This window comes from Phocoena phocoena, chromosome 19, assembly GCF_963924675.1.
Source record: "Phocoena phocoena chromosome 19, mPhoPho1.1, whole genome shotgun sequence".
Taxonomy (NCBI): Eukaryota; Metazoa; Chordata; class Mammalia; order Artiodactyla; family Phocoenidae; genus Phocoena; species Phocoena phocoena.
In genome coordinates this window covers 14,177,983-14,203,255 of record NC_089237.1, presented here as the reverse complement: position 1 = coordinate 14,203,255, position 25,273 = coordinate 14,177,983, and the positions used below count along the sequence as shown (strand labels likewise).

At 49.5% G+C, this 25,273-nt stretch overlaps 1 protein-coding gene across 1 annotated transcript in view; it reads right to left on the bottom strand.

Annotated features, from left to right (window-relative positions):
- Positions 1–489: 489 nt before the first annotated feature.
- Positions 490–25,273, bottom strand: part of PECAM1 (platelet and endothelial cell adhesion molecule 1) — a 54,988-nt gene continuing 30,204 nt past the window's right edge. The window contains exons 12-16 of the mRNA XM_065897628.1: positions 23,522–23,575; positions 22,417–22,479; positions 16,664–16,720; positions 6,364–6,386; positions 490–1,533 (exon numbers count right to left, since the gene is read on the bottom strand). Of these exons, the coding sequence (XP_065753700.1) occupies positions 1,504–1,533; positions 6,364–6,386; positions 16,664–16,720; positions 22,417–22,479; positions 23,522–23,575 (227 nt within the window). The 3' untranslated portion in view covers positions 490–1,503. The remainder of the gene's footprint in view (positions 1,534–6,363; positions 6,387–16,663; positions 16,721–22,416; positions 22,480–23,521; positions 23,576–25,273) is intronic.

Sequence of the window (25,273 nt, the reverse complement as noted above, 5' to 3'; positions counted from 1 at the left end):
GAGGGTGGATCCTGAGGCCTAGAGGGGTGGGAGGAGGCTTTGCCAGTAGGGTTACCAGTTAAAACATAAGATGCCTAGTTAAATTTGAATTTCAGATAAATGAATACTCTTGCAGTATAAGTATGTCCCAAATGTTACATGGGACATACTTATACTCAAAAATTATTTGCTGTTTATCTGGAATTCAAATTTAACCGGGCATCCTGGTTTGGGGGCGGGGTGGGCAGCTGTTACTGTTCACTCAATCTGACAACAGCAGCCGAGCAGGTTTCAGCCAGGAAGCAAACTGAAGCACCTGCTGATGGATTATTAATAACTCAGGGTTCGAGACTCAGACTACCTCTGACTTCAGTGAAGGCCACCGAGGTCCTGGCCTGCTGACGGGACCTGCTTGGTTCTCTGTGGCCGTGGATGCCCTGAGGAGTCCCCAGGCACAACAGATATTCTGTACGTGTGTGGCCTCTAAGAAGATGACATCTCACAGGTCTGTGAAGAGTAAAGATCAAATTTATTTAATACAACACCCCTCAGGGTCCCTGCAGCTGTGTCAATGAGGAGGACAAGGGAGGTGGTCTCGCTTGGGTGTGCTCGCTAGTGCGACCCCACCACAGAATGGCCGCAGCCCCTCATCCACCCACTCAGGGCACCATCAGAAACATTTGAAGACCTCGGGAGACCATTCCTTTAGCAAGGAATAAATAACAAAAAATTAGTAAGAAAAATAGGCATTTCATTTTTCTAGTAAAAAAAAATCTTTGCTGGAGGCAATCATGTTCCTGTCCTTCGGCCTTCAGCATGGTAGAGGAAAAGAAAGAAAGGGAATAGGAAACCAGCTTAAGGACATCTGTGCTTTGCCCAACTTCACTTCCACTTGATGCATTACACAGAATGAACCTCATCTTCAAGCTGGCATCTCAAAGGGGTTGCTCCCAAGCAGCTCTGTCTTCCCATCTGTGGCAGGTGAGGTGGTAGAGGGGACAGGGTGCAGCTGTCTGGTCCATGCTGTGTACTTCCAAGGAACAAGGACTGCCCAGAACCACAGACCCTTGAAGGACCAAAGGCAAAGAGAAAAACTAGCCCCCAAGTCAGGCCGTTCGCTAGGAGAGATTGACTACAAAACAGAAACTGGTTTCTGTGTATGAGGGGACTTGGAAAAGTTCTTGATCTCTGTACAAGACAAAATATTCAAGTTTCAAAATATCTCAGTGGCCAGTTTACTCTGAACCTCCTGCTGCTTCTGGCCACTCCCGAGGATGCTCCGGCTTGGTGGGAGGCGGGCCGTGTGGGAAATTAACCAGCCCCTCTGTTAGCCCTTTATACCCAACATAAATGTAGTTAAGATGGATTTGAGAACTGGTGACTTGGCCTGAGGAATTGCCACGTGGTTCGGTGGGAGCAGGGTAGGTTCATAAATAAGTGCACAAAACTCTTGGAATACAGGAATCATCTGCTCTTCTCAGAATGTGGGTGTCCTCCCAGGGAGGAGCGTGTGCTCTCGGAGTCCTAAGTTCCATCAAGGGAGCCTTCCGTTCTCTGCAGTGACAAGAGACAAGACACACTATGGTCACACCCTTCAGGATTGAAGACTGGCCTGGTGGAAAGATATGAAACACTGCACAAAGCACGTCTCAAAGGAACTGCAAAGCAGTGCTGTCATCTGAGGACACGCCCTGCCCTGTGGGGCAGCTCCTGCCCACACTCGTTTTTCCCTTCTCTCCACACCTGCTCTGTAGGGCCTGCAGCCTCTACTCCCCCCACAAACACGTTGCACATCAGGCTAGCAACCAATGTCATCAAGCACCCACTGTGAACCCAGCACTAGGTCCCATGAGTACTACATGGGGAAGACTAGAAAAGAGGAAGACTAGGAAAGTTAAGGGACACCTGGTGTCTTGCTCCAGCTCTGCCTCTAACATGAGGTGAACCTTCTCTAGGTTTGTTTTTATATTTCACAAATGAAAGACTGAACTCAAATGATCAAACCTGAATGTTCTTAAATTATATGATTCTGCCTTAAAAAGGAATGAAATTCTGATTCATGTCAACGTGGATAAACCCTGAAAACATTATGCTAACTGAAATAAGCTAGACACAAAAGGAACAAGTGATTCCACTTAAATGGGGTACCCAGGAGAGCCAAGTTCATAGCAACAGGAAGTAGAATGGTAGCTGCCATTCTGGGTGGAAGGGGAAATAGGAAGTCAGGGCTTCATGGGTGCAGAGTTTGCGTCTGGGATAATGAAAAGTTCTGTGGATGGATTTGGCAATTGTTGCACAACGATGAGAACGCATTAATGCCCCTGAATTGTACACTGAAAAGTTGTTAAGATGGTAAACTTCATGTTGTGTCTATTTTGCCACAATAAAAGTGAAAAAAAATTTTTTTCTTAAATTCCAGATGCCACCCTGCAGTGTTCTCTAACTGCTCCACAGGCTATTTGTGTCCCCTACACACCCATCAGTGACTGGACCCCCGTCTGACCCAGGCACTGTTATTTCTGCTGAGGATGCAAGAACCTGCCCCCGAGAATTTTATATCCTATCAATTATTGACAAACAATGTTAGCATGAAGTTAGAAGGTGGAAGAGGTCCTAACAAACTGCAGAAGGAGTTGAGAGGTGGTGAGAGGACCCTAGCTGGGCAGCGAGGTGGGGTGGATTTTGATGAATGGATGGAGCAAGGGGGCAAGAGTGGAGCATGATGGGAGATACTGGGCCCTGGGCAGCAGTGAGTCCGGAAGAGCAGGCAGCACCTGCCTGAGTGCCTGACTCTGGGCCCTCTGCGAGCACAGGGCCCCCTGCTGCAGGTGGATCTCAGGGGGAGGCAGGAGCAAAAGTTGTGGGGATTGGCCAAGGTCTTGGGAACGCCATGGCCGGGCTGTCTGTCTCCCTGAGGGTTGGCTGAGATGGAGTCCCTGTTTCATTCTGGTCCTGCCAGGGCTGCGGAGCCTCTCGGAACAGGATGCAGGTCTGTGGGGCCCCAGCCGGAAGGCCAAGGCTCTGCCTCCTCCTTTGCCAGGAGAGACCCAGGCAAGCAGGCCAAGAGAGCTGTGTTGGCCCCCGGGGGCTGGAGGCCCGCCAGCCCTGGCAGCTACCCTCGCTCCACTTCCTCCGCTCAGCTGGGGGTGGTGGGGTGTGTGTGTGTGTGTGTGTGTGTGTGTGTGTGACCCTGGTGTCCAGCCTTCTGCAGGCCCCAGACCAAGTCCTTTCCCAGACACCTCCGCTCCCCTCCCCAGGGGAAGTGAGTGCTCGGGGAGCTGCTGCAGGACCAGCTCCAGAGATGGGAAAGGCTGGGCCACAGTCATCCAGGCCTTGGGGATTTGGAAGTTAAGGTTAATGTGCTCACATCCAAGGCTGTGCTTGCCTGTGTGTAAATCAGAGGCCAACTGTCAGACACCAAGTACAGCCAAGAAATTGCCCCACTTCTGGCCAGAACATGGTGTGGACACTCTCAAAGGTCATTTTGCTTCTAACGCTCCTGGGATCTCTACTTCCTGCTTCTAGAATGTCTCCCCCGCGCCCCCCCCCGCAACCCGTCCCAGCACTTCCAGTGAACCAGATCTGTGCTAGGTGCTAGCTTAATCCTTCCAACAACTAAGTGAGAGGGTTCTATTTCCTCCAATTTACAAATGAGGAAACTAAGGCCCCGAGAGGTTAGGAAATCTGCCTGAAATGACATGTCTAATAAATAGGTATCAGGGAAAAGTCAAGTTTTAATGTGGCTCTCTGCTTCCTGTCAAAGCTTGGCTTGGGTTGAATCCTGTGCTTTGGGTAAGCAACTGCTACCTTCCCCTCAGGTGACAGGGGCATTTCAGGGCCAAGTGAAGTAAATTCTCCATCCGTGCCTTATGCTGCCAGAGTGTTTGATGAAAAGAACTTTAAAATAGATAACCAATTAGCTTTTATATGATAGTTTGCAATCTGCAAAGTACTCTGCACACATGTTTCTCACTTAACCCTGAAGATGGTCTTTAAATAGGTAGACATTACTGTTTTTGTTGTTGCCATCACCATCTCCATTTTACAGATGGGGAAGCTTAGGCTTGGCTGGAGAGCTGGAACTCATGCCCCAGTCTCTTGATCCCAACTCCAGGGCTGTTCCCATTGCAGTCCAGCTGCCCGCTGGCTCCCGGGAGGGAAGGAGATGAGTTGTAACTAGAAATTGCCTTTTGTCAGTAAGAAGGCAAGTCCTCCCTTCCAAGATCCTGAGACCCACGCGGGTCCAGATTCATCCCTTTAAGTACAGGGTGTTCTCTTTTCACGTTATCTGTCTGCCTGGGCCACAACACGGTTTATAAACAAGGCAAAAATGGCAGAGGAAAAATGAAGTCAGAATGCGCCATTGAAGCAAGTTGAACAATACTAAATTAGTATTTGGCTAAGTGGCTATCTCATTGTTAAGATATTTCCTCCAATATGTTTTCAGAAGCAACGGCCATTAAACAACTGGGAATGATCGCCAGGTTTGATTTCAGGAAGGAAATCCCCTCCCGTTTCCCTGCTGAGCAATTCAATTAATTTTCTCCTGACCCTCACCAGCTGATTATTAGGGAAACTATACCTGCTTCTTTTATAAACAAGACGCATTCCCTTAAAGATTCAAAATGCCTTTCCCAACGGCTGGGAATCCCTGTGCTCCCGCCAAAAGGCCTTATTATTTTGGGGCACAGGACCAGCCATGGGTGAACTCTCAGGAGCGTTCTGGAAGCAGACTCCTGGGCCCATGGGCTGGCTTCTGGGGAAAGGGGAAGTACTGTCTGTCCTAGAGCTCAGAGCCTTTGTCCAGAGAGATCATCTGGATTGAAGAAAAAGTAAATAAGTCAGTCCTGCAGGTCCAGCAGACCTGCCTTGGGTGGACACAGCCACGATTATTGCAGCGGGAGAACATCTCTTTATCCGAGACCCACAAGGCCCATGGGGCAAAGTTCTCACTTCACTCTCGCAACGCCATGATGGCTGGGACAGTGACATCACTTCTTGGAGGAAGTCTTGTGTTGTGGACTGGCTGGGGAGTCTGGAGACCTAGGGTTCTAGTCCTGGCTCTGCTATTAACAAGCTGGGTGACCCTGGTCAAGCTGTCCTGCCAATTCAGGACTTGGTTTTCTCATCTATAAATTGGACCCCTTTTCCTTCCAATGCAACAGTCTCTGATTTCAGGAGTCTGGGTGGCTTAGGCTAGAAAAAGACATTCATTTCATTCCTCTTTTCCTTAAATTGATAGCCTTCCTCCATAAAAAGAATGTCAGCGGCTTCCTGTCTGTCAAAGGCATAATGAGTTCTCTGTTTTATAAGAATTCAGACTCAGGCAAAACAAAGGAAGCTGGGGGCCCATTGGAAGGGCTACCGGCAATCTTGCTGAAAGTTCTTCCCAGACCTTAAAGAAGCAGTTTGCCAGACAAATCCCTCATTTCTTAAGATGTTAGCTGCCCAGTTAGTTAACTCTTGTGCTGCTGGGTAGCTCATAAAAAGGTCGGGAGTAGGAAGATAGGGGAAAATGGGTCTTCACAAAACTTGAACTTGGGCCTCTGCACTTCTTTTAAACATTCCCATCTGCCAAGTGGCAGCTTCCTAAATCCTCTATTTCCTACAGAATGAAACTTCATAATGAGGTGTTCGAGTCTTTCCCAAGCAAGCCCTAACTTACCTTTCCCCTATCACTTGTCACCGGCACCCCCGTCTGCTCCCATTCTGAGCTGCTAGAGACTGCTCCAACCCTCACGCTGCACCTGATGATCTTTCTACCTGGACGCTGCTGGAACCCGCTCATTCCTCATGGCCCATCCAAATGACCCCTCCTTGGTGAAGAGACCACTAACCAGGCAGAACAAAGCACCTCTGTTCTCTGTTTCCATGGCTTCTGGAGTAGCTGTTATCCCTTTGCTTTCTCAGCCGAGAAAACTCATCTGATTCCCTCACTGGATCAAAGACCTTGTGTGTCCCCTGCAGCAGAGGGCCTGGTGTGTGAGGGTGACTGTTGGACGCTTCTCTTCTCCAAGTACACCCCCCGAATCTGCCTCACCTCCAAGGACCTAGACTCAGAGGAAATGTGGACTTTGCTCATCTGGAGCTGAGAGCCCTAGATTCCCAACCCTGCGGGGGACTTCCAGGCTCTCCCTTCACAAGTGGGCTGAGTCATAATGATGGAAACAGTAGGAGAGAATTTCAAAATCACAGCTGGCCTAGAAAACCTGGCTAGCCTGATGACCAGGCTAGTCAGAGGAGCCCAGGCTCCTGGTCTGAAACAGACGAGGCTAGTCTAGGGGTGTCATTGTTGGGGCTGCAGAACCTGGGTGAGTCTGGAAATATTTCACTGTTCGATGGACTGTTTTAAAAAAAAATAGTGCATATGAAATGTGTACTTACGGAATATCTGTTTTCCACGAAATCTGCAAAACAAAGGATAACATGGAGGTGAGCAACACAGAGCATGAGTTAGGCTCCCCCCACCCCCTACGCCCAACATCTCAGGAGCTGCGCAAATAAAGAGGGAGGGAGGGGGCGCGGTGCAGGAGACGCCAGACCCTCAAGCTCACTGGGTCCCCAGGTTTATGGCTCTTTTGCCCATAGATAGCTTCCCCTGGGCCCTGTAGCTCCATGTGACAAGCATATAAAGTCCCGGGCAGCTAGTTTAACATTTTAAACAGTTGTTTAAGAATTAATAGCACCTGTTAGTTTAGGGAAAAAACTGAAAACTACAGAAAAGTAGAAAGCAGGTAAAAATTATCTCTGGTTCCACTGTTGACTTAAATGTCAACATTTAAGTTGAGGTGCTTTCCAAGTTTTGGCTATTTTAAATAATGCTGCCAATGTCCTCTTTGGGAATAAAGCAATTTCCATATTTCATACTAGCTTGTCTATTCCCAGGAGTGGGATCAAATGGAGCAGAAAGTACAAACAAGGCCAATGCCCTTGGCATATATGGTTCAAGTGCTGTCTGAAGGGCAGGGCCCGGGGAGCCTCATCTCAGTTATCCGGAGACCACACAGTCTTCCTGCCAGGGTGCATGCCGGGACTGGCTGGACATTCTGAAAATGTCCAGAAGAGAACAGGAGACATTGCGTCGAAGGGTGCGTGATCCCCGCCTGCATTAGTTAGGAATGATTTTCACGGCAAGAGGCAAGAGAGGGCTATGATTTGCCTCTTGGACAGGACCAGGCCCCACTAACAGCAGAGTTTCTGAATGGGGAGTGGCCTACATGTTGGGGCTGATTCCGCAAATAGCCCACTATGGACATGGCTCCGAAGACACAGAAGCCTGGGGAAGGCCCAAGGGGAGATGAGGGTTTGGGGGTTGGTTGCTATTCTTAAAGGTGGTGGAGAGTCATACCCTGTCCCCACTCCCAAATCTTCAGTCTTACTTGAGAGGCAATTCAAGGGGCCTTGGTACCGCCCAAGCTCAAGCCCAGTCCCTTTGAATCCTGGGCTGTCTCAGGACCCAACTGTCACAACAGGAGTCACAATCTTCTGTTTCTTTCTCTAATTTAAAAATATCCTGTTTCCACCAGTCTACTTCCTCCTCAAACCCTGTCTTATCACAGCTCCATTGTGCGTCTCCTCTAGAGGGAACAGGTCCAGGAGTTCCTAAGGGGCCCCCTTCTGTCCTGGCTGGGTCAGAGGTAGGCGTCAAAGGCCAAATGGATGAATCAGCCCGACCAAGAAGTTGAGCCATTGTGTAAACTTCCACACATTGAGTAAGGCTGTGGGCAGCACCCCACCCCCAGCCCAAACCTGACCTGGGAGGACCCAAAGGATCCCATGCTTCCCATTCCTCCAAAGCCCCAAGGGCTCTGGAATCAGACACAGGAGGGCAAGAGCCTCAGGCTGTGTTTCCTAAAGCAACAGGGACACAGAATACTAAAATTCAAGTATGCTAATAATGCTGATGGAGCTCCAAGTTATGCACACTTGTTTTGTTTCTTTTTGGTACCAGAATCTGGTAGGTAGTATCCATATATTTTTTTAATAAATTTATTTATTTATTTGTTGGCTGTATTGGTTCTTCCTTGCTGCGTATGGGCTTTTCTCTAGTTGCAGCAACCAGGGGCTACTCTTTGTTGCGGTGCGTGGGCTTCTCACCGCAGTGGCTTCTCTTGTTGCAGAGCACGGACTCTAGGTGCACAGGCTCCAGTAGTTGCGGCACATGGGCTCAGTAGTTGTGGTGCACGGGCTTAGTTTCTCCGTGGCATGTAGGATCTTCCCGGACCAGGGCTCGAACCCATGTCCCCTGCATTGGCAGGCGGATTCTTAACCACTGCGCCACCAAGGAAGCCCCCATATATTTTTTTAATGGAGCAAGTTTTACTGCCTTGCACTCTGAGGTAGGAGATGCCACCCTGGGGGCAGGCTGTCAGTGCCCACTAGGCTAGTTTGCTCTGGGCCTCGCAGGATGGGTGGGGACAGGTCCTAAAGTGCTCTTCTCTCCCTCCCAGAGGGGACATGGCATAGGGCCTCTCTGTTCTTTGGTCCCGTCTCCATGACCAGCCACTCTTGGTATACTGGATTTCTGCTCCCTTAAGAAGTATCCCAGAAGTCTGAATTCCAGGCAAAGAGAAAGCAGAAGAAGGAGGCGGAGTGAGGGAGGTGGGCCCTGCCTGATCCAAAAGACATAGGTTAGTGTCTGGAGCAGGACTTGGCATCCCTCCCCAGAACCACTAGTTGTCGGGTGGGATGTGCCCAGGATACCTCCAAGGTGGGCACAGGGCATCTAGGGAGGAAAACCAGCTCTCGTCTTGGAGGAATGACAGGAAACGAATTCCTCCAAACCAGAGTTTCTTAACACTGGCACTACTGACATTCTGGGCTGGATAATTCTTTGTTATGGGGCTTGTCCTGTGCATTCTAAGATGTTTAGCAGCGTCCCTGGCCTCCACCCATTAGATGCAGTAGCACCCCTCCTCCCGCCCCAAATTATGACAACCAAAACTGTCTCCAGACATTGCCAAATGTCTCTTGCATTGAGAACCTCTGCCCTAGACTGTGGAAATCTTATCCTAGACCTTAGTTCTTTCATAGGGAAGAACTTGACTGCATTGCTAATTAATTATAATGAACCGCTTTATTCTCCTGCCTTAAAAACTGGGGTAAATATATGTTAGTAAGTTATGCTTTGGATGAACTGCAAACCATTTTATAAAGTACTTTCAGGACGAGCTGGGGCACTGTAAAGCCATCAATCGCTGAATCAGAGTGAAGATACACACTTCCCTGGCTAGCCGGGAATTCCAGTTCACACCAGGCTCCAGCAGGCTGAGGGAAGCTGAGGAGCGTTGCAACGGAGAACCATGAGCTGACTCACGGAGAGGCTCTCTACCCAGCTACGGTTTAGCTCTTTTAGCTCCTGTCACTAGGAGAGCACTAGAGAACAAGGGGGAGGAAAAGAATCAAACCTTTCCCTGAATTAGTTGGCACCAGGCAGAGGAGGAAGAGGTGGAGTGGGGGGCGCCTTTGACTCCAGGTCAGCTCACAGCCCAGAGCACCAAGCTATGAACAAACCCTGCGAAGACGCCGCCTCCATCTCAACCAAGAGGGCTCAGCTGAGTAAGAGACTACCCTGCGTGAAGTCCAAAACCACGTGGGTGGGAGTAAATGGGCTCTAGTTAAGGGTTGGGAGAGAAAGGTACCACACTGGGACCTGGATCACTTTCCTGCAATGTTCACTTCTGAGGATCATCCACATGTCTGCTTACTGAGGAGCACAAAAACAGACGAATTTTCCCATTTCTGGTAAGCCATATCATTAACCATAACTAGAGCTGCTACTGCTGACAAATCCTAACCTCAGGCAAATAAAGGAGAAGGAAACAAGAACTTTAAAAAACCCCAAGTGCTAAGCTTGCAGATCTAAATTACGAGGAAATTATCAGCATTTTCTCCATTCCCCTGAGAAAGCTGAAGCTTAGTGAGGGGCAAAATCTCTTTCTCCACCCGTTCTGGCAGTGTCCCTGGGGCTTGCTCTGTCTTCTCCTGAGGCTGACTTCAATTTGGTCTCTTTCTGATAAAGTCTTCCAAGTTCTGAGAATCCCTCTCCTTCCCTCCCTAACAGGCAGGGAACGTGTAGCAAAGAATCATCTAATGGCTGGAAAGTGAAAAAGCTCAAAGATCGGGAGGTTTCCTCGCCTCAGAGTGACTTAATTGCTGGGACAGGAAGATGTTAGCTCAGCAGTATGTCAACAAAATAGAATAGCAGCACAGGGAACTCTGCTCAGTATTATGTAACAACATAAATGGGAAAAGAATTTGAAAACTGATAGATACATGTATATGTAAAAAAAAAAAAAAAGGCAAAGTAACTCCAATGGGAAAATAAGCTTTAATATCAAAATTTTCTAGTATGCTACTGTATTAGTACTTATATTTTCCTAAAAATGAATATTTCAGGTGTTGGAATAGTTAAGAGTAGGCAACATAATGCCATTTGTGCTTGAGTTACTGTAACAACATATTAATAATGAATTAAAATTTTCCAACAGGAGCTTCCCTGGTGGCGCAGTGGTTGAGAGTCCGCCTGCCGATGCAGGGGACACGGGTTTGTGCCCCGGTCTGGGAAGATCCCACATGCCGCGGAGTGGCTGGGCCTGTGAGCCATGGCTGCTGAGACTGTGCGTCCGGAGCCTGTGCTCCGCAACGGGAAAGGCCGCAACAGTGAGAGGAAAAAAAAAAAAGAATCCGCCTGCCAATGCAGGAGACACGGGTTCGATCCCTGGTCCGGGAAGATCCCACATGCTGCAGAGCAACTAAGCCCGTGAGCCACAACTACTGAGCCTGCGTGCCACAACTGCTGAGCCCACGTGCCACAAATACTGAAGCCCACACGCCTAGAGCCCATGCTCCGCAACCAGAGAAGCCACCGCAGTGAGAAGCCCGCATACCGTAATGAAGACTAGCCCCCACTCGCCGCAACTAGAGAAAGCCCGGGAGCAGCAATGAAGACCCAACACAGCAAAAAAATAAATAAAATAAATTTATAAAAAACAAAAAAAAAAAAGAATCTGCCCGCCAATGCAGGGGACACAGGTTCGAGCCCTGGTCCGGGAAGATCCCACATGCCACGGAGAAACTAAGCCCGTGCACCACAACTACTGAGCCTGTGCTCTAGAGCCCGCAAGCCACAACTACTGAAGCCCGCGCACCTAGAGCCCGTGCTCCACAACGAGAGAAGCCACCGCAATGAAAAGCCCGCGTGCCACAACGCGGAGTGGCCCCCCTTTGCCCCAACTAGAGAAAGCCCCCGTGCAGTCAAAAATAAATTTATAGAAAAAAATTTTTTTCCAATAAATTTTCAACTATGAAAAAATACAGAAGAGCAGATGTGTGTGACTGTGGTCAAGACCCAGTGGGAGGTAATGAGTTGGAAGAGATGCCTCCCTCCCTCCTCATTTTATAGAACCCACCTGTCCACAACAGCCCTTATCCACCCAAGGGCCACGTACATTCCTGAGGAACACTGACACGTCCACCCCGCAGCAGCTGCACTGAGGCCAAGGGAATTTTAGTGGGGACTTGTGAGGAAACTGACGTCTGATGGGATAGCAGTGGGGGTGGGGCCAAGTCTTATAACCTGATGAGGGCGGAGCCAAGACCAACCCCCAGGTCTCCTATTAAGGGTGTTTTCCATGAGGTTTGCAGTACAGAGAACCGCCCAGGCTGGCCTCTGGCTGACACAAATGCAGCAGAAACACGGTAAAATGGCCCCTGAGATCCAGGACTTAACTCAGATTTGAAGGGCAAACGTGGAGTCAAAGGTGGGCAGAGGATTAGGGTTGGCGCCAAGGGACCTGGGGAGTGACTCTTAGAAGGGACTGAGTCCGCACCCACCACAGACATGTTCCAGAGCCTGGGTCTGGAGTGACCAAGGTATAGACAAATGACCATCCCTTCCAAACGCCAGGACGCTGAGACTCTGAATGTTATGACTGGAAAGCAACTTAAGATCATTCATTCAACCACCCGATCTGACAGATTAAAACAGCTGAACGTAGTCAAGTTCACAGGGACACAAAGTAGAACGGTCGTTGTTGCCAGGGGCTGGGTCTGGGGAATTATCATTTAATGGGTAAGGAGTATCAGTTTGGAAAGATGAAAAAGTTCTGGAGATGGATGGTGGTGATGATCATACAACAATGTGATTGTACTCAGTGTTACTGAAATGTACATGTAAAAATGGTTAAAATGGCAAGTGTTATGTGTTGGGTTGGCCAAGAAGTTCGCTTGCGTTTTTCCATGTTACGAAAACCCGAATGAACTTTTCGGCCAACCCAATATATTTTACCACAGGTTTAAAAAAAAAATGCTGAGCTCAGAGCCTAAAGCCAAGATTGCAAAGACCTGGTGCCTCCCATGGCCTACCAGATCCCCTGACACCCTCTCCAGCCCCGCCTGGGGTTGCTCCTTGGAGGCAGGCCTGCCTGTTGCCCTTTTGCTTATCTAGAGGAGCAGTTTTCCTTTGCATCACTCAGGGGAACAAGGGGGTCTAAGAGCCAGAACTACGCCCTGTGAGCCATTTCCCAAAATAGCCAGCCCTGAAGTGCTGCTCGTTGGAAGGTGATGGGGAACTGAGAAACTGGGGAAGTTTCTCAGTTGGGGAAGAACAAAAACCTAAGAAGGAAAAGTCAGATAAGACTCAGCCCTGCGCTCAGCAGGCTCCCAGACCAGCCCAGAGACCCTCACGGGGCCTCTTTTTATTGTGGGTCACACCCTCCCCTCAACACACATACAGACATACACACACACACACACACACACACACACACAGTGTTTCTGGGTTATCTCTGCCGGCCAATCTAGAGCAATCCCTCCAGGATTGCTGGGGAGTAAGAAAGACTCTACCGCTTCAAACGAGAAGCACGGCAGAACTCAGAGTGGTACAGTCAGAAGGGAACTCAGAGCATCTAGAAAATGGTTCTGAAAGTGTGTCCCCAGAACAGTAGCAGCAGCATGTGGGAATCTGTTAGAAATGCAAATTCTCAGCTCACTTAGACCTACTGAATCAGAGGTGGGGCCAGTCTACCTGTATTGTAACCAACCTGGAGAACCCCTGATCCAGATTCGAGCCCATGCCCCTCATTCCACAGAGAAGGTGACAGAGGTCCCGAGAGGCTCCATGACTCACCCAGGCTCACCCAGACCATACCAGGCTGTTACTCTTAATTTCTAAAGTAGACAGAGTTGCATCCTCTAATTAAGCTGATGAAAGGGGAAACCAGTTGGTTTGGCAACACAGAGGAAACATGAGGCTTGTGAAGTGCGTCACTCTGCAGCCAGGCTCCCCACACTCAGTCCCTGCTCTGCCACCACTGGCCTTGGGACCAGGACAAGCTATTTCACCTCTGCCCATTTCCCCATCTGTAGAGCAGGAATAATAATAGAGCCTCCCTCAACCCTATGATGGTTTTGAGTGGCTGACAGAGGAAAAAAAAGAAAAGGAAAGAGGAATCAACCAAGGCCTGCAGCCTCCTCCCCTTGGGCAGCAGCTGAGTGGGAAACGCTCAAAAACAGAAACTCCCTTGGCTTCCAGGACACTGGCTTTTGCAGCAGCGATGTGGTTTTGGCTATAAGACCCAGGGCTCCCTCTACCTACCTGGCAGGAGCTGGTTGCCAGATGAAAGACCAGATTATAGAGAGACCCAAGCACCAACTGACACCTAATGGCCCAGATAGCACAGTGGGAATGCCCTGGCCTGGGAGTCCGGAGCTGGCTCTAGTCTTGCCCTGGGCCAGGCACTAGGGCTCAAGTTCCTCATGCATTTTTCAGCTAAAATGGATTGAATGCTCACTGTACGGTAGGGGTGATACACTGACTGCATGCTTGGAGTAAATGGCACCATCTCCCCTGGCGCCATCTCGCCCCCTTTTCTCATTTAATCGCATCTCCATTTAACAGTTGAAGAAACTGAGTCATCACAGAGAGGTCAGGCCTCTTGGTCAAAGTCGCACAGTTGTTAAGTGGCAGCACCAGGACAGGGGCTCAGATATCCCCCAGCAAAACAGGGCTCTTTACCACCTCAAATCCCTACCGGGTTGGGTTCTATGGTGCCTGTGGTCTGTTCCAGCCTGAGGCCAGTGGGAGCAGTCAGGTTCCAACAGCCGGGAACTGAGGACTCAGGAGGCATCTAGAACCAGCCTGGGGACACTGAGAGAACCCACTTGAACAGCTACCCTGAAGCAGAGTAGAAAACCAGAATATGCCACCCCAAAACATGCCACTTTGGTATAAGAGTTATTTTGAGCTAGAGGCAAATGAGAATCAACGGATGCAGAAGGAAGGCTTCTGGGAGCTTCCTTCACCCCACTCCACTGAGTTACTCTCACTGCTTTTTTCTTGTTAATCTGTCTTTTTTCAGGCTAATTTGCAGGGTCCCTAACACAAGCCTTTGGAATCCACACTGGGCGTGGTCTTCACCAACTGTATGGGACCTCTAGGGGTGGCCTCAGGTGGCCACAGCCCGCCCCCGCCCCTCCCCAGCCTCCTGTAGCCGGGGTTCCCTGTGGCCTCCACACTTCACCAGCTTCCCTTCCCCAAAACCAAAGGCAGTTCAATGATCAGGAGCATGGAATCCAGCTCCGGGGTGGGCCAGTTCTGGTGTACTAACCCTAACCGTGGGGAACTGTTTTAAGTAAGCCCTCTATGCCTCAGTATCCTCATCTGAAAAATGGGATTTACTGTGGAGGATTGAAAGAGATAATGTAATATAGACCACTTAGCACAAACAGCAAGTGCTTAATAAACGTGAGTTTTTGCATAACCAAAGCGACTGAAAGCGAACCATCTCAGGGACCACCACGAGGAAAGCAAAGGGGGCATTTTTACACAATTACCCATCAGGACCAACCTTGAACCTGATCTGAGCTTCAGCTTTCTGTTACACTGGAAGAACAGAGGAAGCCTGTTTCTAAATTTGCGTTTTGCTAGCTCTGAATAGACTGAGAATGCAAAATGAGATACTGAAGCCAAGAATTCCCCAGGAAATGGTTTTCAAATTATCATTCAGTCAGTGTCAAGTTCTCCATGGGGCTGAGTTTCTGCTCTACCCATGAAAATACCACTTTTAAAAAGATTAATTAAGGGGTGATTCCTAGTTCAGGTAACAAGTAGGCTCTTCAGGTAAGACAGTGCTTCTCTAATATTGGCAGCATCAGAAATATGTGGGACCAGGACTTCCCTGGTGGCTCAATGGATAAGACTCCATGCTCCCAATGCAGGGGGCCCGGGTTCGATCCCTGGTCAGGGAACGAGATCCCACATGTGTGCCGCAACTAAGAAGTTCGGATGCCACAACTAAGGAGCCCACGTGCTGCAACTAAGGAGCCCACAGGCTGCAACTAAGACCTGGCACAACCAAAATAAATAAATAAATATTAAAGAAAGAAAAAGAAATACGTGGGACCTTGTTGGGAGTTCAGATTCTGGAGATTCTGACCCTGTGAGTCTGGTTTGGGCCTGAGATCGTTGCTACCTGTCTGTGGACCACCCTTGGGGTAACCAGGCTTTATCAAAGTTTTCCAGCCTGTTTTAATAATTCCCTTTCAAAGAATCCACTTAAGTAGAGGTTTGTTGTACAAAGCAAGATATCTGCATAGTGACTATTTTCCCCTGGAATGTTTATGCTCTTTGGGTTGTGACTTATTTTCAGAATTTAAAAGTAGTCTTTGCGTAAAAACAGACTCAGATACAGGGAACAAACTGTTAGTGCCAGAAGGGAGGAGGATGGGGGATGGGTGAAATAGGTGTAGGGAATTAGGAGGTAACAAACCTACAGTTATATAAAAAGATAAGTCATGGGGATATAATATATCACATAAGGTATATGGCTAATAATATTGTAATAACTCTGTATGGGGACAGATGGTTACTAGACTTATCGTGGTGATCATTTCACAATGTATGCAAACGCCAAACCACTATGTAGAACACTTGAAGCTTACATAATATTGTACATCGACTTAATTTCAATTAAAAAAAAAGATAAAAAAATAAAAGTGGTCTTTGTGGATTTCATTTCATGAGAATAGAATAGAATAATTACACAAAAAATGAGATTGCTGGGAGCATCCCCAGTTCCGTGTCTGTTCAGTCCCAGGGAATCTCTCCATGAGGAAGCAGTGGAAATGGGAAATGAAGTGGGGTCTGGGCTGAAATCAAAGGAAGCGGAAGTAGATCCACACACCCTTCCCCAAAGTTGGCGTGCTCACAGAAAGGCTGAAGCTACTGAACATTTTCAAAGCAAAGCACCGACTTTGCCTAAGACCTTCGGGAGCCCCAGTGCACCAGGGCCCAGGTGAGGAGCAGGTGGGGCCCCTGGCTGGCACCTGAGAACAGGCAGGGCCACGCTGCTTCTCTTGGGGTCAGGAGTGCCCGGGACACTGCTGGGGTGCCAGGACACGCTCTGGTCCACTTGGCCATCAGTTGGGTGTGAAGGTATAAGGTTCTGTTTGCCTGGCATGCAGCCAGCACTCAATAAGTGTTCATCAACTAAATAAATAGTACACGTCACCTGTGGCCACTTTTTAAGGGTGGTGGGGAAGACAGGGTTAATAACTCTGGCACCCTTTCTGGCCGCCTTGGCTCCTTCTTTCCCCTGCCCACTCCCAAGACCCCGTGGATGAGTTTGCGGGAAGTGCCCTCCCCCCAACCCCTGGCTGGGGGAGCTAAGGGGCCCTCACTCACCGGGGTCAGCTTTCCGGATTTCACTGTACACCGTCTCCGTGCCCTTTGTTCCCAGACCTGGAAAGGGACCAAGCACAGGTCAACAACTGCCTCTGGGCACCAGGTCAGCTCACTGCTGAAGCAGGAAAATGTCGGAGGCTCCCAGGCAAGGCTGTACCCCACTACCCACCCCACGAGTGCCCATCTCCAGGAGCCCCTGGAATCCCTGTCACTACTGAGCCCGGGCCATTTCCCGGTTTTAGAAGATCATGGTCCCTCCAGCATCACTCTCAGCCTGGAAGTATGAGGCCATCAGGCCACTGTGGGACCCCTGGACCTAGCGGGCACAGGTAGAGGTACCACCAGCACAGACCTGTAGCCTCCAGCTCAGTGGCCCCATCCCTCTTCCTCTGCCACTGTGTCCCTCTGTCCAGCTGCTCTGCCAGCCCCTCTCAGGAGGCTGGGTTAGGGTCTCCCAATTACCCAAGGTCAGGGTTAGAGCCTGGGTATCATCTGTGACTCTAAGGATAAGCTGGGACCCAGTTACAACTCTAGACAACTGGGCTGGTTGATTTCAAATGTCAGCAAGCCGGGCCTCACTGCAGATTGATTGAATTGGTCCAGGGTAGGCCCTGGTGTTGGTGTTTTTAAGAGTTTCCCAGGGGATTTTAATATGCAGACAGGGTTCAGATCCTCTGGTCTGGACCCTTTCTGAACAGCAGACAAGATGACCCACTTAGGGTGTGGATTACACCCAGAGGAGACTCAGTGGTTTGAGAGACAAAGAGCCCCTGTACAGCCATCTGTTTAAGCTGACGTACACACACAGGTTATGTATACACAAACGTACACACGCTCATGGTGCATCTACGTGCACTTACACACACAGACCCTCAGGGGATGCAGCCCGCCACTTCCCTCTCACCTGCACAAAGGACCAGGAAGCCTTATTGTAGAAAGGTGCCTGATGCCGTGTGGCCAGCATTCTCTCTCTATAAATCGGGAAACGGAACCCTAGACTGGGTGATGCTTCCTGCCGCCATGGTCAGTGCCACGTGGATGCCGTTTTCCTCAGTGGCAGATGGCCAGGGCACGTACACGGATTCTAACTACACCAAGATACCCTCGACTCACCAGGCTTCCCTCTCTCAGGCCCTGGTCCTGCACACACTCCTCCACTGTCTGCACGGCCCTTTTGCTTTGCCCCGTTCCTCCTCATCCTCCAAGCCCCAGGACAAGCTTCGCTCCTGCACTGGGGTGCACATACCCTCACACACCTACACACTCCCTGACACACTCCTCCCTTCCCTGTGCCCTGGGCAGTTACGTGGGCGCCCCCGGCACACTGACACGACTCGCCCCCACAAGCGTCTCCCCTGGCGGGCCCCACGCCCTCTAGGGCAGCGCCCGGGTCTTGTGCTCCTCCCGATCCCAGACTTTGCACAGCTGCCTGGGGCACCTGTAAAGCTTGATGGGACAGTGAAGACAACAGTCAACGTCCCTGCGGGTGTCTCTGTCTCAGACTCCCCACCTTCAGGAGGCTCTTGGCATGACCAGCCTGATCCCTGAGGTTTTAGGTCTTAGGATTAAAATCACGGTCATCCGTCACACACTAAGTGGTCGTGGTTCTTATGTCATGATCTAAATGGCAGGAGGAAGCTTGGGTGCCAGTTCAGATAGACAGCTGTACTTGGGGCACGAGGGGTGCCAGGACCTTGCAGAAGGCATGGTAGCGACTCCGCCCAGGGCACCGAAGAGCAGTCGGCACTCAGCAGAGTGGCTGAGATACCAGGCACCCCCTGCTGGGACACCTGCCTTCCTCTAAGAGGGCAGCAGAGATGCCCTCACCACTCTCCACTCTCCATGGCACCAGATCTGAAGGTGTAGAGGGGAGCTCCAGCAACTCCCCTATCTACTGGGGGCTCTACCGCATCACTAAGGGACTCTGCTCAATGTCAGACATGGGCAAGTCACTCGCTCACCATGGTCCTAACACCTATTGTGTGCTGGGCACTGTGGAAGAGGAAAAGGTGACCGGGGGACCTGGTTCCAGATTTCGGAAGCTCGGGGCCCTGGGGCGGATGGTATGCAAACAATGCTGTGACAAACGCTCTAGGACACTGCATACCAGGAGCACTGGGGGCCCTGCCAGCTCATCCTCCTTCACAGTGGGAGCTGCGGGCGTTGGGAGGGAATGGAGGGCAGGGACTGCGCGGCCAAGCCTGGGGCCCTGGACACCCTTGGGAACTCCACCGCCCCCAGGCACATAAGGGGTGGCGGGTAGACCTCTGGTCACCTTGGGGACGCTCTGACACCCTCTGGACCCAAGGAGCTGCACTCAACTCCCTTTCACCTCATAACTCTGTGTATCAGCCAGGGCAGCAGGATGGTTTCACTTCTTGGTTGAGTTGCCAGATTTGCAGCTGGCCCAGCAGTTTCCCCCACTGCCCTCCTGGCTCCGCCCGGCCAGGGGGACGGGGTTTGCAGCTCACTGAGAGTGCCCCTCCTCCCGCTGCTCCGAGGCAGCAGCTGCCTGCTAATGACTAAACCAGGCCAGCAGGCTGTTTGTCTCTGCTGTCAGGGATGTTTCCGGATGGGCTTTGTTTTGGCTTCTGTTTTTCTCTGTTAACAGAGAAAGAGATGGCTTCAACGTCATGGGGTTTTCCCAGCAATTAGTCTCAGAGCAAACATGCAGCAGACCAGGATTTAACGAGTTCCTTCCCACCCCTCCTCCACCTCCAAGTGACCACTTGGTCAGCTGCCAGCCACGGTTAGAGCTGGACATGGTCCCCACTCCTTCCTCCATCCCATCTGTAGAGGAGGGAGGCCTTGAGGACAGGGAACTGGGTTGGCCAAGACCAGGTCAAGTTGACTCACCACTGGCCTTGAACCCACAAAGTCTGGCCCTCGCCTAGTAATGCCCCACTCCCCACCCATGAGAAAACAGGGGGACGGCATCCTGGGCCAGGCCGCTCTCCCCCACTGTCCCTCAGCTGCCAAGGAGGCTGGGTCCAGAAAACAACTTGAATCCTCTAGAAACTCTCCATTTCCATCCGAGTGACTTTCAGTCCAGCTCTGCCGAGGCCCCTGCAGCTCACTCAGCACCTTTGTGCAGACTGGGGAAAGGTGACCCGGCTGGTTACAACCCTGCAGGTACAGAGCTTGGCAAAGGAAAGCACCCCTGCTTCGCCCGCTCCCAGGGGTTCCCTTTTCCCTTCAACCGCTCCCCACCTTCAAGCAAGAAAAAGAAAACCAGACGCTGCTAACGTGGAAACATCCCCAAAGGAATGGAAAACGGATGCTTTTCCAAGGACAAAACCTTGCTTCCTTCTTCCTGCTTCAGTTTCCTTCAATCCAAAGCCTTCCAGGCCTCACATACAGCCCTCATAACTCCACCTTGCCTGGGCCCAGCCGGCAGCAGGGTAAGGGTGGGGCCCGGCCCTCTGGGACAGGTATCAGAACCGAGAGGCCAGAACCCAGGGCAATCGCTCTCTGCTTCAGCACAGTGCGGCATGGAGGGCAGTGGGGTTTCCCACACACATTCAGCCCTGCCCTCTTGCTGTGGTTCCCCTTTCCTTCCAAGTCTGAAGCCCCCTTAGGAGGAAGTAAGCTGTTACCTGTGGGACGGCACCCACGATGCATGGTGATGGAGGGGCTCAGGCTGGACCAGGGAAGGCCGGCGAGGAGCGCCCTAAAGTCCCATCGGCCAGAGCCCGCCCACACTTGGTTCTGAGCACCAAGACCCCTGCGCTGTCTCCTCCTGGGCTCTCAAATTTAACCCAACCGAACCAGGCTCCCCATGAGCCTGTGCCTCCCAATCGCAGGCATCACAACCATCCATGTGGTTGTTTGGTCAAGAAACATGTAGTCATTCTGTCTCTCCCATCCTGGCCACGAATTTTTCATCCAGTACTGCGGTCTGTCTGTAACATCTATCCAGAATCTATCCACTGCCAGCACTTTGGCTCCATCCTCATCCCCTCTTGCCCGGTTTCCACTTTTGTTCCCTTTAATCCGTCCTCCACACCAGCCACAAGGATCGTTTTTAAAAGAAGGAAGCTGGAACTTGTCACTTTGCTGCTTAAAGGCTTCCAAAGGCCCCCAGTCCACTGAGACTAGAACAAAAAGAGAACCCCAGTGGCCCTGCAGTCCCTGGGCCCCGCCTGGTCCTCCCAGCTTCATCTGCCTCCACTCCCTCTCGCCCTCTCTGCAGACATTTAAGGACCAGAAAGAGTCATTTAAGGATCCTTTAAGGTCTCCTTTCAGGTCTTTAAATGAGCCAAGCTCTAGGCCACCACCCACTGTCCTGCCTCCCCTCACACAGGCCTTCTGGGACCACCCAGCCAGAAAAGGCATCACCTTTCAGGCCTTCCACCACACCCTACTCTTCCTGCAAACTCTGACTCTAACCTGATACTATCTGCTCATCGGTTCCTTGTTTTCCTGACTCCCTCAGGGGCTACACCTCCATGACAAGGGGACCACATATGTACCTTTGTTGCTTGCACTGGGGCTGGTCCATCATGGGCCCATAATTTGCTAACCCAACAAGCAAATCACTTTACCATGAAGTAAAGAGAAAGAGAACTTCAGGCCGGCCGTGGCCCCCACCCCTGCCCCGTCCAGTCTAGACTTGCAACTGGGACGCCCTGTGTAGTGGTGCAGATCAGGCAGTACCAACTGCAGGGGCCATGCTGACTGCAGACTATGGGCATGGTGGCCCTGTTGTGCAGCACCCAGCCCCAGGGGCTACAGGGGACAGCCCTGCCTGGAAGGTTCCACGGACACATCTGCGGACATGGTACCTAGAACCGTGCTAAGCAAGGGAAGAAGGAAGGAACCCCAAACTCCTTCCAGATCATGGAGCAAGAGGTGACAAGAGAACGCCATCACCACGTGGCTCTGGCTGAGGCTACACAGGCATGGTCTGCAAAGCAGCCCCGGGCCTGCAAGGCTGAGTGGATGCAGCTTGGCCTCAGCCTCAGCAGGAAGGGGGATGCACAGCAACAGCCCTAACGAGCTTCCCAGCAGGGCAGGAAGGCTCGGGTGGCTGCTTCCTTTGTGTGGCAGCCTCTGGGGGAACTAAGGAGGTTTAGGAGGATGTGCCTGTTTTTTTTTGTGGTGCCCGAAGCAGCTGAGATTGACGTTCTAGTGCTTGCTGTGGACTGACCCACCCTGAGTCAGTCTCCCCAGTGCAGGACCAGGGCTAGGGGCCTTCTCCAGGGCAGTGTGCCCAAGAGAACCACACAATAAAAACAAAGCCTGAAGCATAATGATGGTGCCACTGTTTACATGCAGAGGGAGTCTGTGCTTTCAAAAGCCTTTACTCAATTGTCCCTTTAAATAGCCAAGCCCTTTCATCCCCTTGCACATTTCATTTATACAAGCTCAGTCTGCAAGCAACTTTTTAAGGAAGGTGCTAGATTGGGGCAAGGGGGCTACCTCTGAAAGGATGCCCAAACACCCAGGAGTGAGGCTGCCTGCTAAAAGTCTCTCAACAGACCCATTTCTTAGTACTTAGTAATTGCTCAATAAAACGCAGCCATCATTACTGGTATGATAAATAATAATTAATGAAATTTTACACCTCCAAACCTGGGTGGGTGTCACTGCTCCCGCCTTGGGCATGTCCAGCCCGTCTGTCTGCTGACCACCTCCCTTCTGAGTGATGAGGGTGACTAGATTCTTGTCCGGGGGCCACAGCACAGCCCACCCTGGCATCTACACCCAAGCAGACAATAAAACATGGGGAATCCCTTGAGTGATGGTGTTACCTCTGTGAGGCTCAGGGGCGGTCACTTCCACTTCAGTGTACTCCACGTCCAAGGTCAGAGGCTCTGCTCGAAAGAACCACAGCAGCTTGCGATTAGACAGAGTCTCCTTGGGGGGTCTCAGACCACAGTAGAGATTTCTATTCAAGTGATCGAAGAAGTCTGTATTTTAACAGGGAAGCTGGATGCAGGCTTAACTCCATTCTAAGTGGGTGAGAAAACTCAGGCTGGGAGAGGTAATGAGGAGGCCTGCACTCCCGGGATGTGGAAGGACCCTCCGGCTCAGGTCCCGTTGTTACCACAGTGTGAGGACTTGTAAAGTTCATTAGATACAGAAAACAGCCGGCATCGGCCACAGCAGTTAACTGTAGAAGACTTCTCCATGGCCACAGGCACAGAACACTTTCTCCAACATGGAAAGGATCTCAGGAAATGGGGAACGGGGTCCCCAGCCTCAAACTGCTTTGAGAGTATGAGGCATACACATAGGAAATCAAGTTACACCCAGAATGGAACTTCCTGATTCAGAATGGGCTACGAAATAAGTCAGGAGGATCTCCCTTCTCTTGGATAGTAGAGGCACAGGTGTTTTTTAATACAGCATTACTGCAAATCATCGTGTTGTACACTTTAAACTTACACAATGTTATATGTCAAGTATATCTCAATAAAGCTGGCAAAGAAAGTGTTAAGAGGCTGGGGTGGGAAGAAGTACGCAGGGTACTTTAAAGGTAGTGGAAATGTTCTTTTTTTTTAAAGGATGATGAGTATGCAGTTATTTATTGAATTGCTATTGTTTATATTTTATACATAACTTATAAATATTACTTTGTATCTACTAAATGTTTAATAAAAATGAAAAATACATGAGAAAAAACAAAAAAATGAAAAATACACTACAAAAAATAAAATAAAATAGCACTGCTGCTTATCTTTAAGACAAGTAACAAGAGACACTAGACAGCATCTTTGGAGAAAGCAATAGCCATCTCCATTTAAGAGAGATGAGGAAATATCCACAGGTCTTAACAGCTTTTGTTCTTTTCCTAGGGGTCTTTTATATAAAAGCAAAGGTTTCTAATTTTTAAAAAGTTAGATAGATAATTACCTTTATTTTCATTTAATGGCTTCATTGCATGGTTTCCAACATCTTCATTGTAACCTAGTTGAAAAATAACAGGATGAGTGACAGTGGAATTCCTAGTTTTCTATATAAATTTTAGAAAACTCAGTGCCACTAACAAAAGGAGTCAAGCCCAAATTCTTCAGTGTAGTTGGCAACCAGCAGTGTAGCTGGGGTCCGAATACCCTCCTGTTGGCCCTAGGCCCCATCCAACCCACTGCCTGGTCTCTTTCTAAAACCAGTATGATGCCCACCATCGCATGGGAGGGACATGGCTATTTATGAGTTGTTCAAAATTCAGAATTGTTCACTAGAAGCAAGCTCAGAAGAAATTAAGCTTAATTCTAGAAGGGGTGAGCCAGTGACCACAAACATGAAGGATACTAGTGGACCAGTATCATTCAGCTGGAGAATTGGATCCATGAGAACATGGTTTAAAGATATTGCAATATCTCCAGGCTGCCACCTGGGCAGGAGCAAAAATTTTTTGATCTTTTTTATCAAGATGTTCTTTATTAAAAAGACTTCTTTCAAGTGTTACAAACACTACTCCTGAAGAACACATGGTTTTCCATTCCATTCCATTACGTATTTACAAATTACTATTGTGATTACTAACATACATTTATAAACTGAAATAATCCATGCAGAGAAAATATAATAAGAACTGGAGTATTTCCTGCACTTTGGAAATTCGGGAGGAAATTCTATTTTAATATAAGTCTTTATCAGCATTTAATTAAGAATATCATATCTTTGTTCTTATGTACAAATACAAATTACCAACAGAACCCACTTTATACCACAAAGAGGTATTTTCTCTATAGCACTGGATTACTTTTTGCTAAATATTCACCAAACTTTTCCGAATGTAGTTTCTTCAATGACATATTTGCTCTTTTCTCTTTATTGGCATATTACTCTCATTACGACATATGTTTTATTTTACTTTTTAAAAAGTTTATGATTCAGTACTATAGGAATTGCTCATTTCTCAAAAGATTTCTCAGGAATGCCCTGTAAAAGGTGTATTCTAAAAAGTTTTTATTTTGTGTGACAATGCTACAGAATTAGAAAAGAACATCAGGGGACTTCCCTGGTAGTGCAGTGGTTAAGAATCCGCCTGCAAATGCAGAGGACACAGGTTCGAGCCCTGGTCCGGGAAGATCCCACATGTTGTGGAGCAGCTAAGCCTGTGCGCCACAACTGCCGAGACTGTGTTCAAGAGGCTGCAAGTCACAACTACTGAGCCTGCATGCCACAACTACTGAAGCCCGTGTGCCTAGAGCCCATGCTCCGCAACAAGAGAAGCCACCGCAGTGAGAAGCCCGCGCACCGCAACAAAGAGTAGCCCCCGCTCGCCACAACTAGAGAAAGCCCATGCACAGTAACAAAGACCCAATGCAGACAAAAATAAATAATAAATAAATAAATTTTTTTAAAAAAGAAAAGAACATCAGTGTTTAATTCCCAAAACTGTCTGGGACAGAATTTTTGTGTGATTTAATCATGGCCCCCTCTGGGAAACAGACAACACCCCTGCTAAAAGCTGTGAACAATTTTCTCACAGACCTAATGGGATTAAGAACACCTGGGACTGGCTCCCCACCCTATTGATCTGACTCTCAAGCTGTGATAAACCTCACAACCAGGTATTCCATTATTGTACCACTCTGTTTTTTTTTTTTAATGCCTCTATCAACAGTGAGATCTTTAAACTGGTTTCCCATCAGGGCA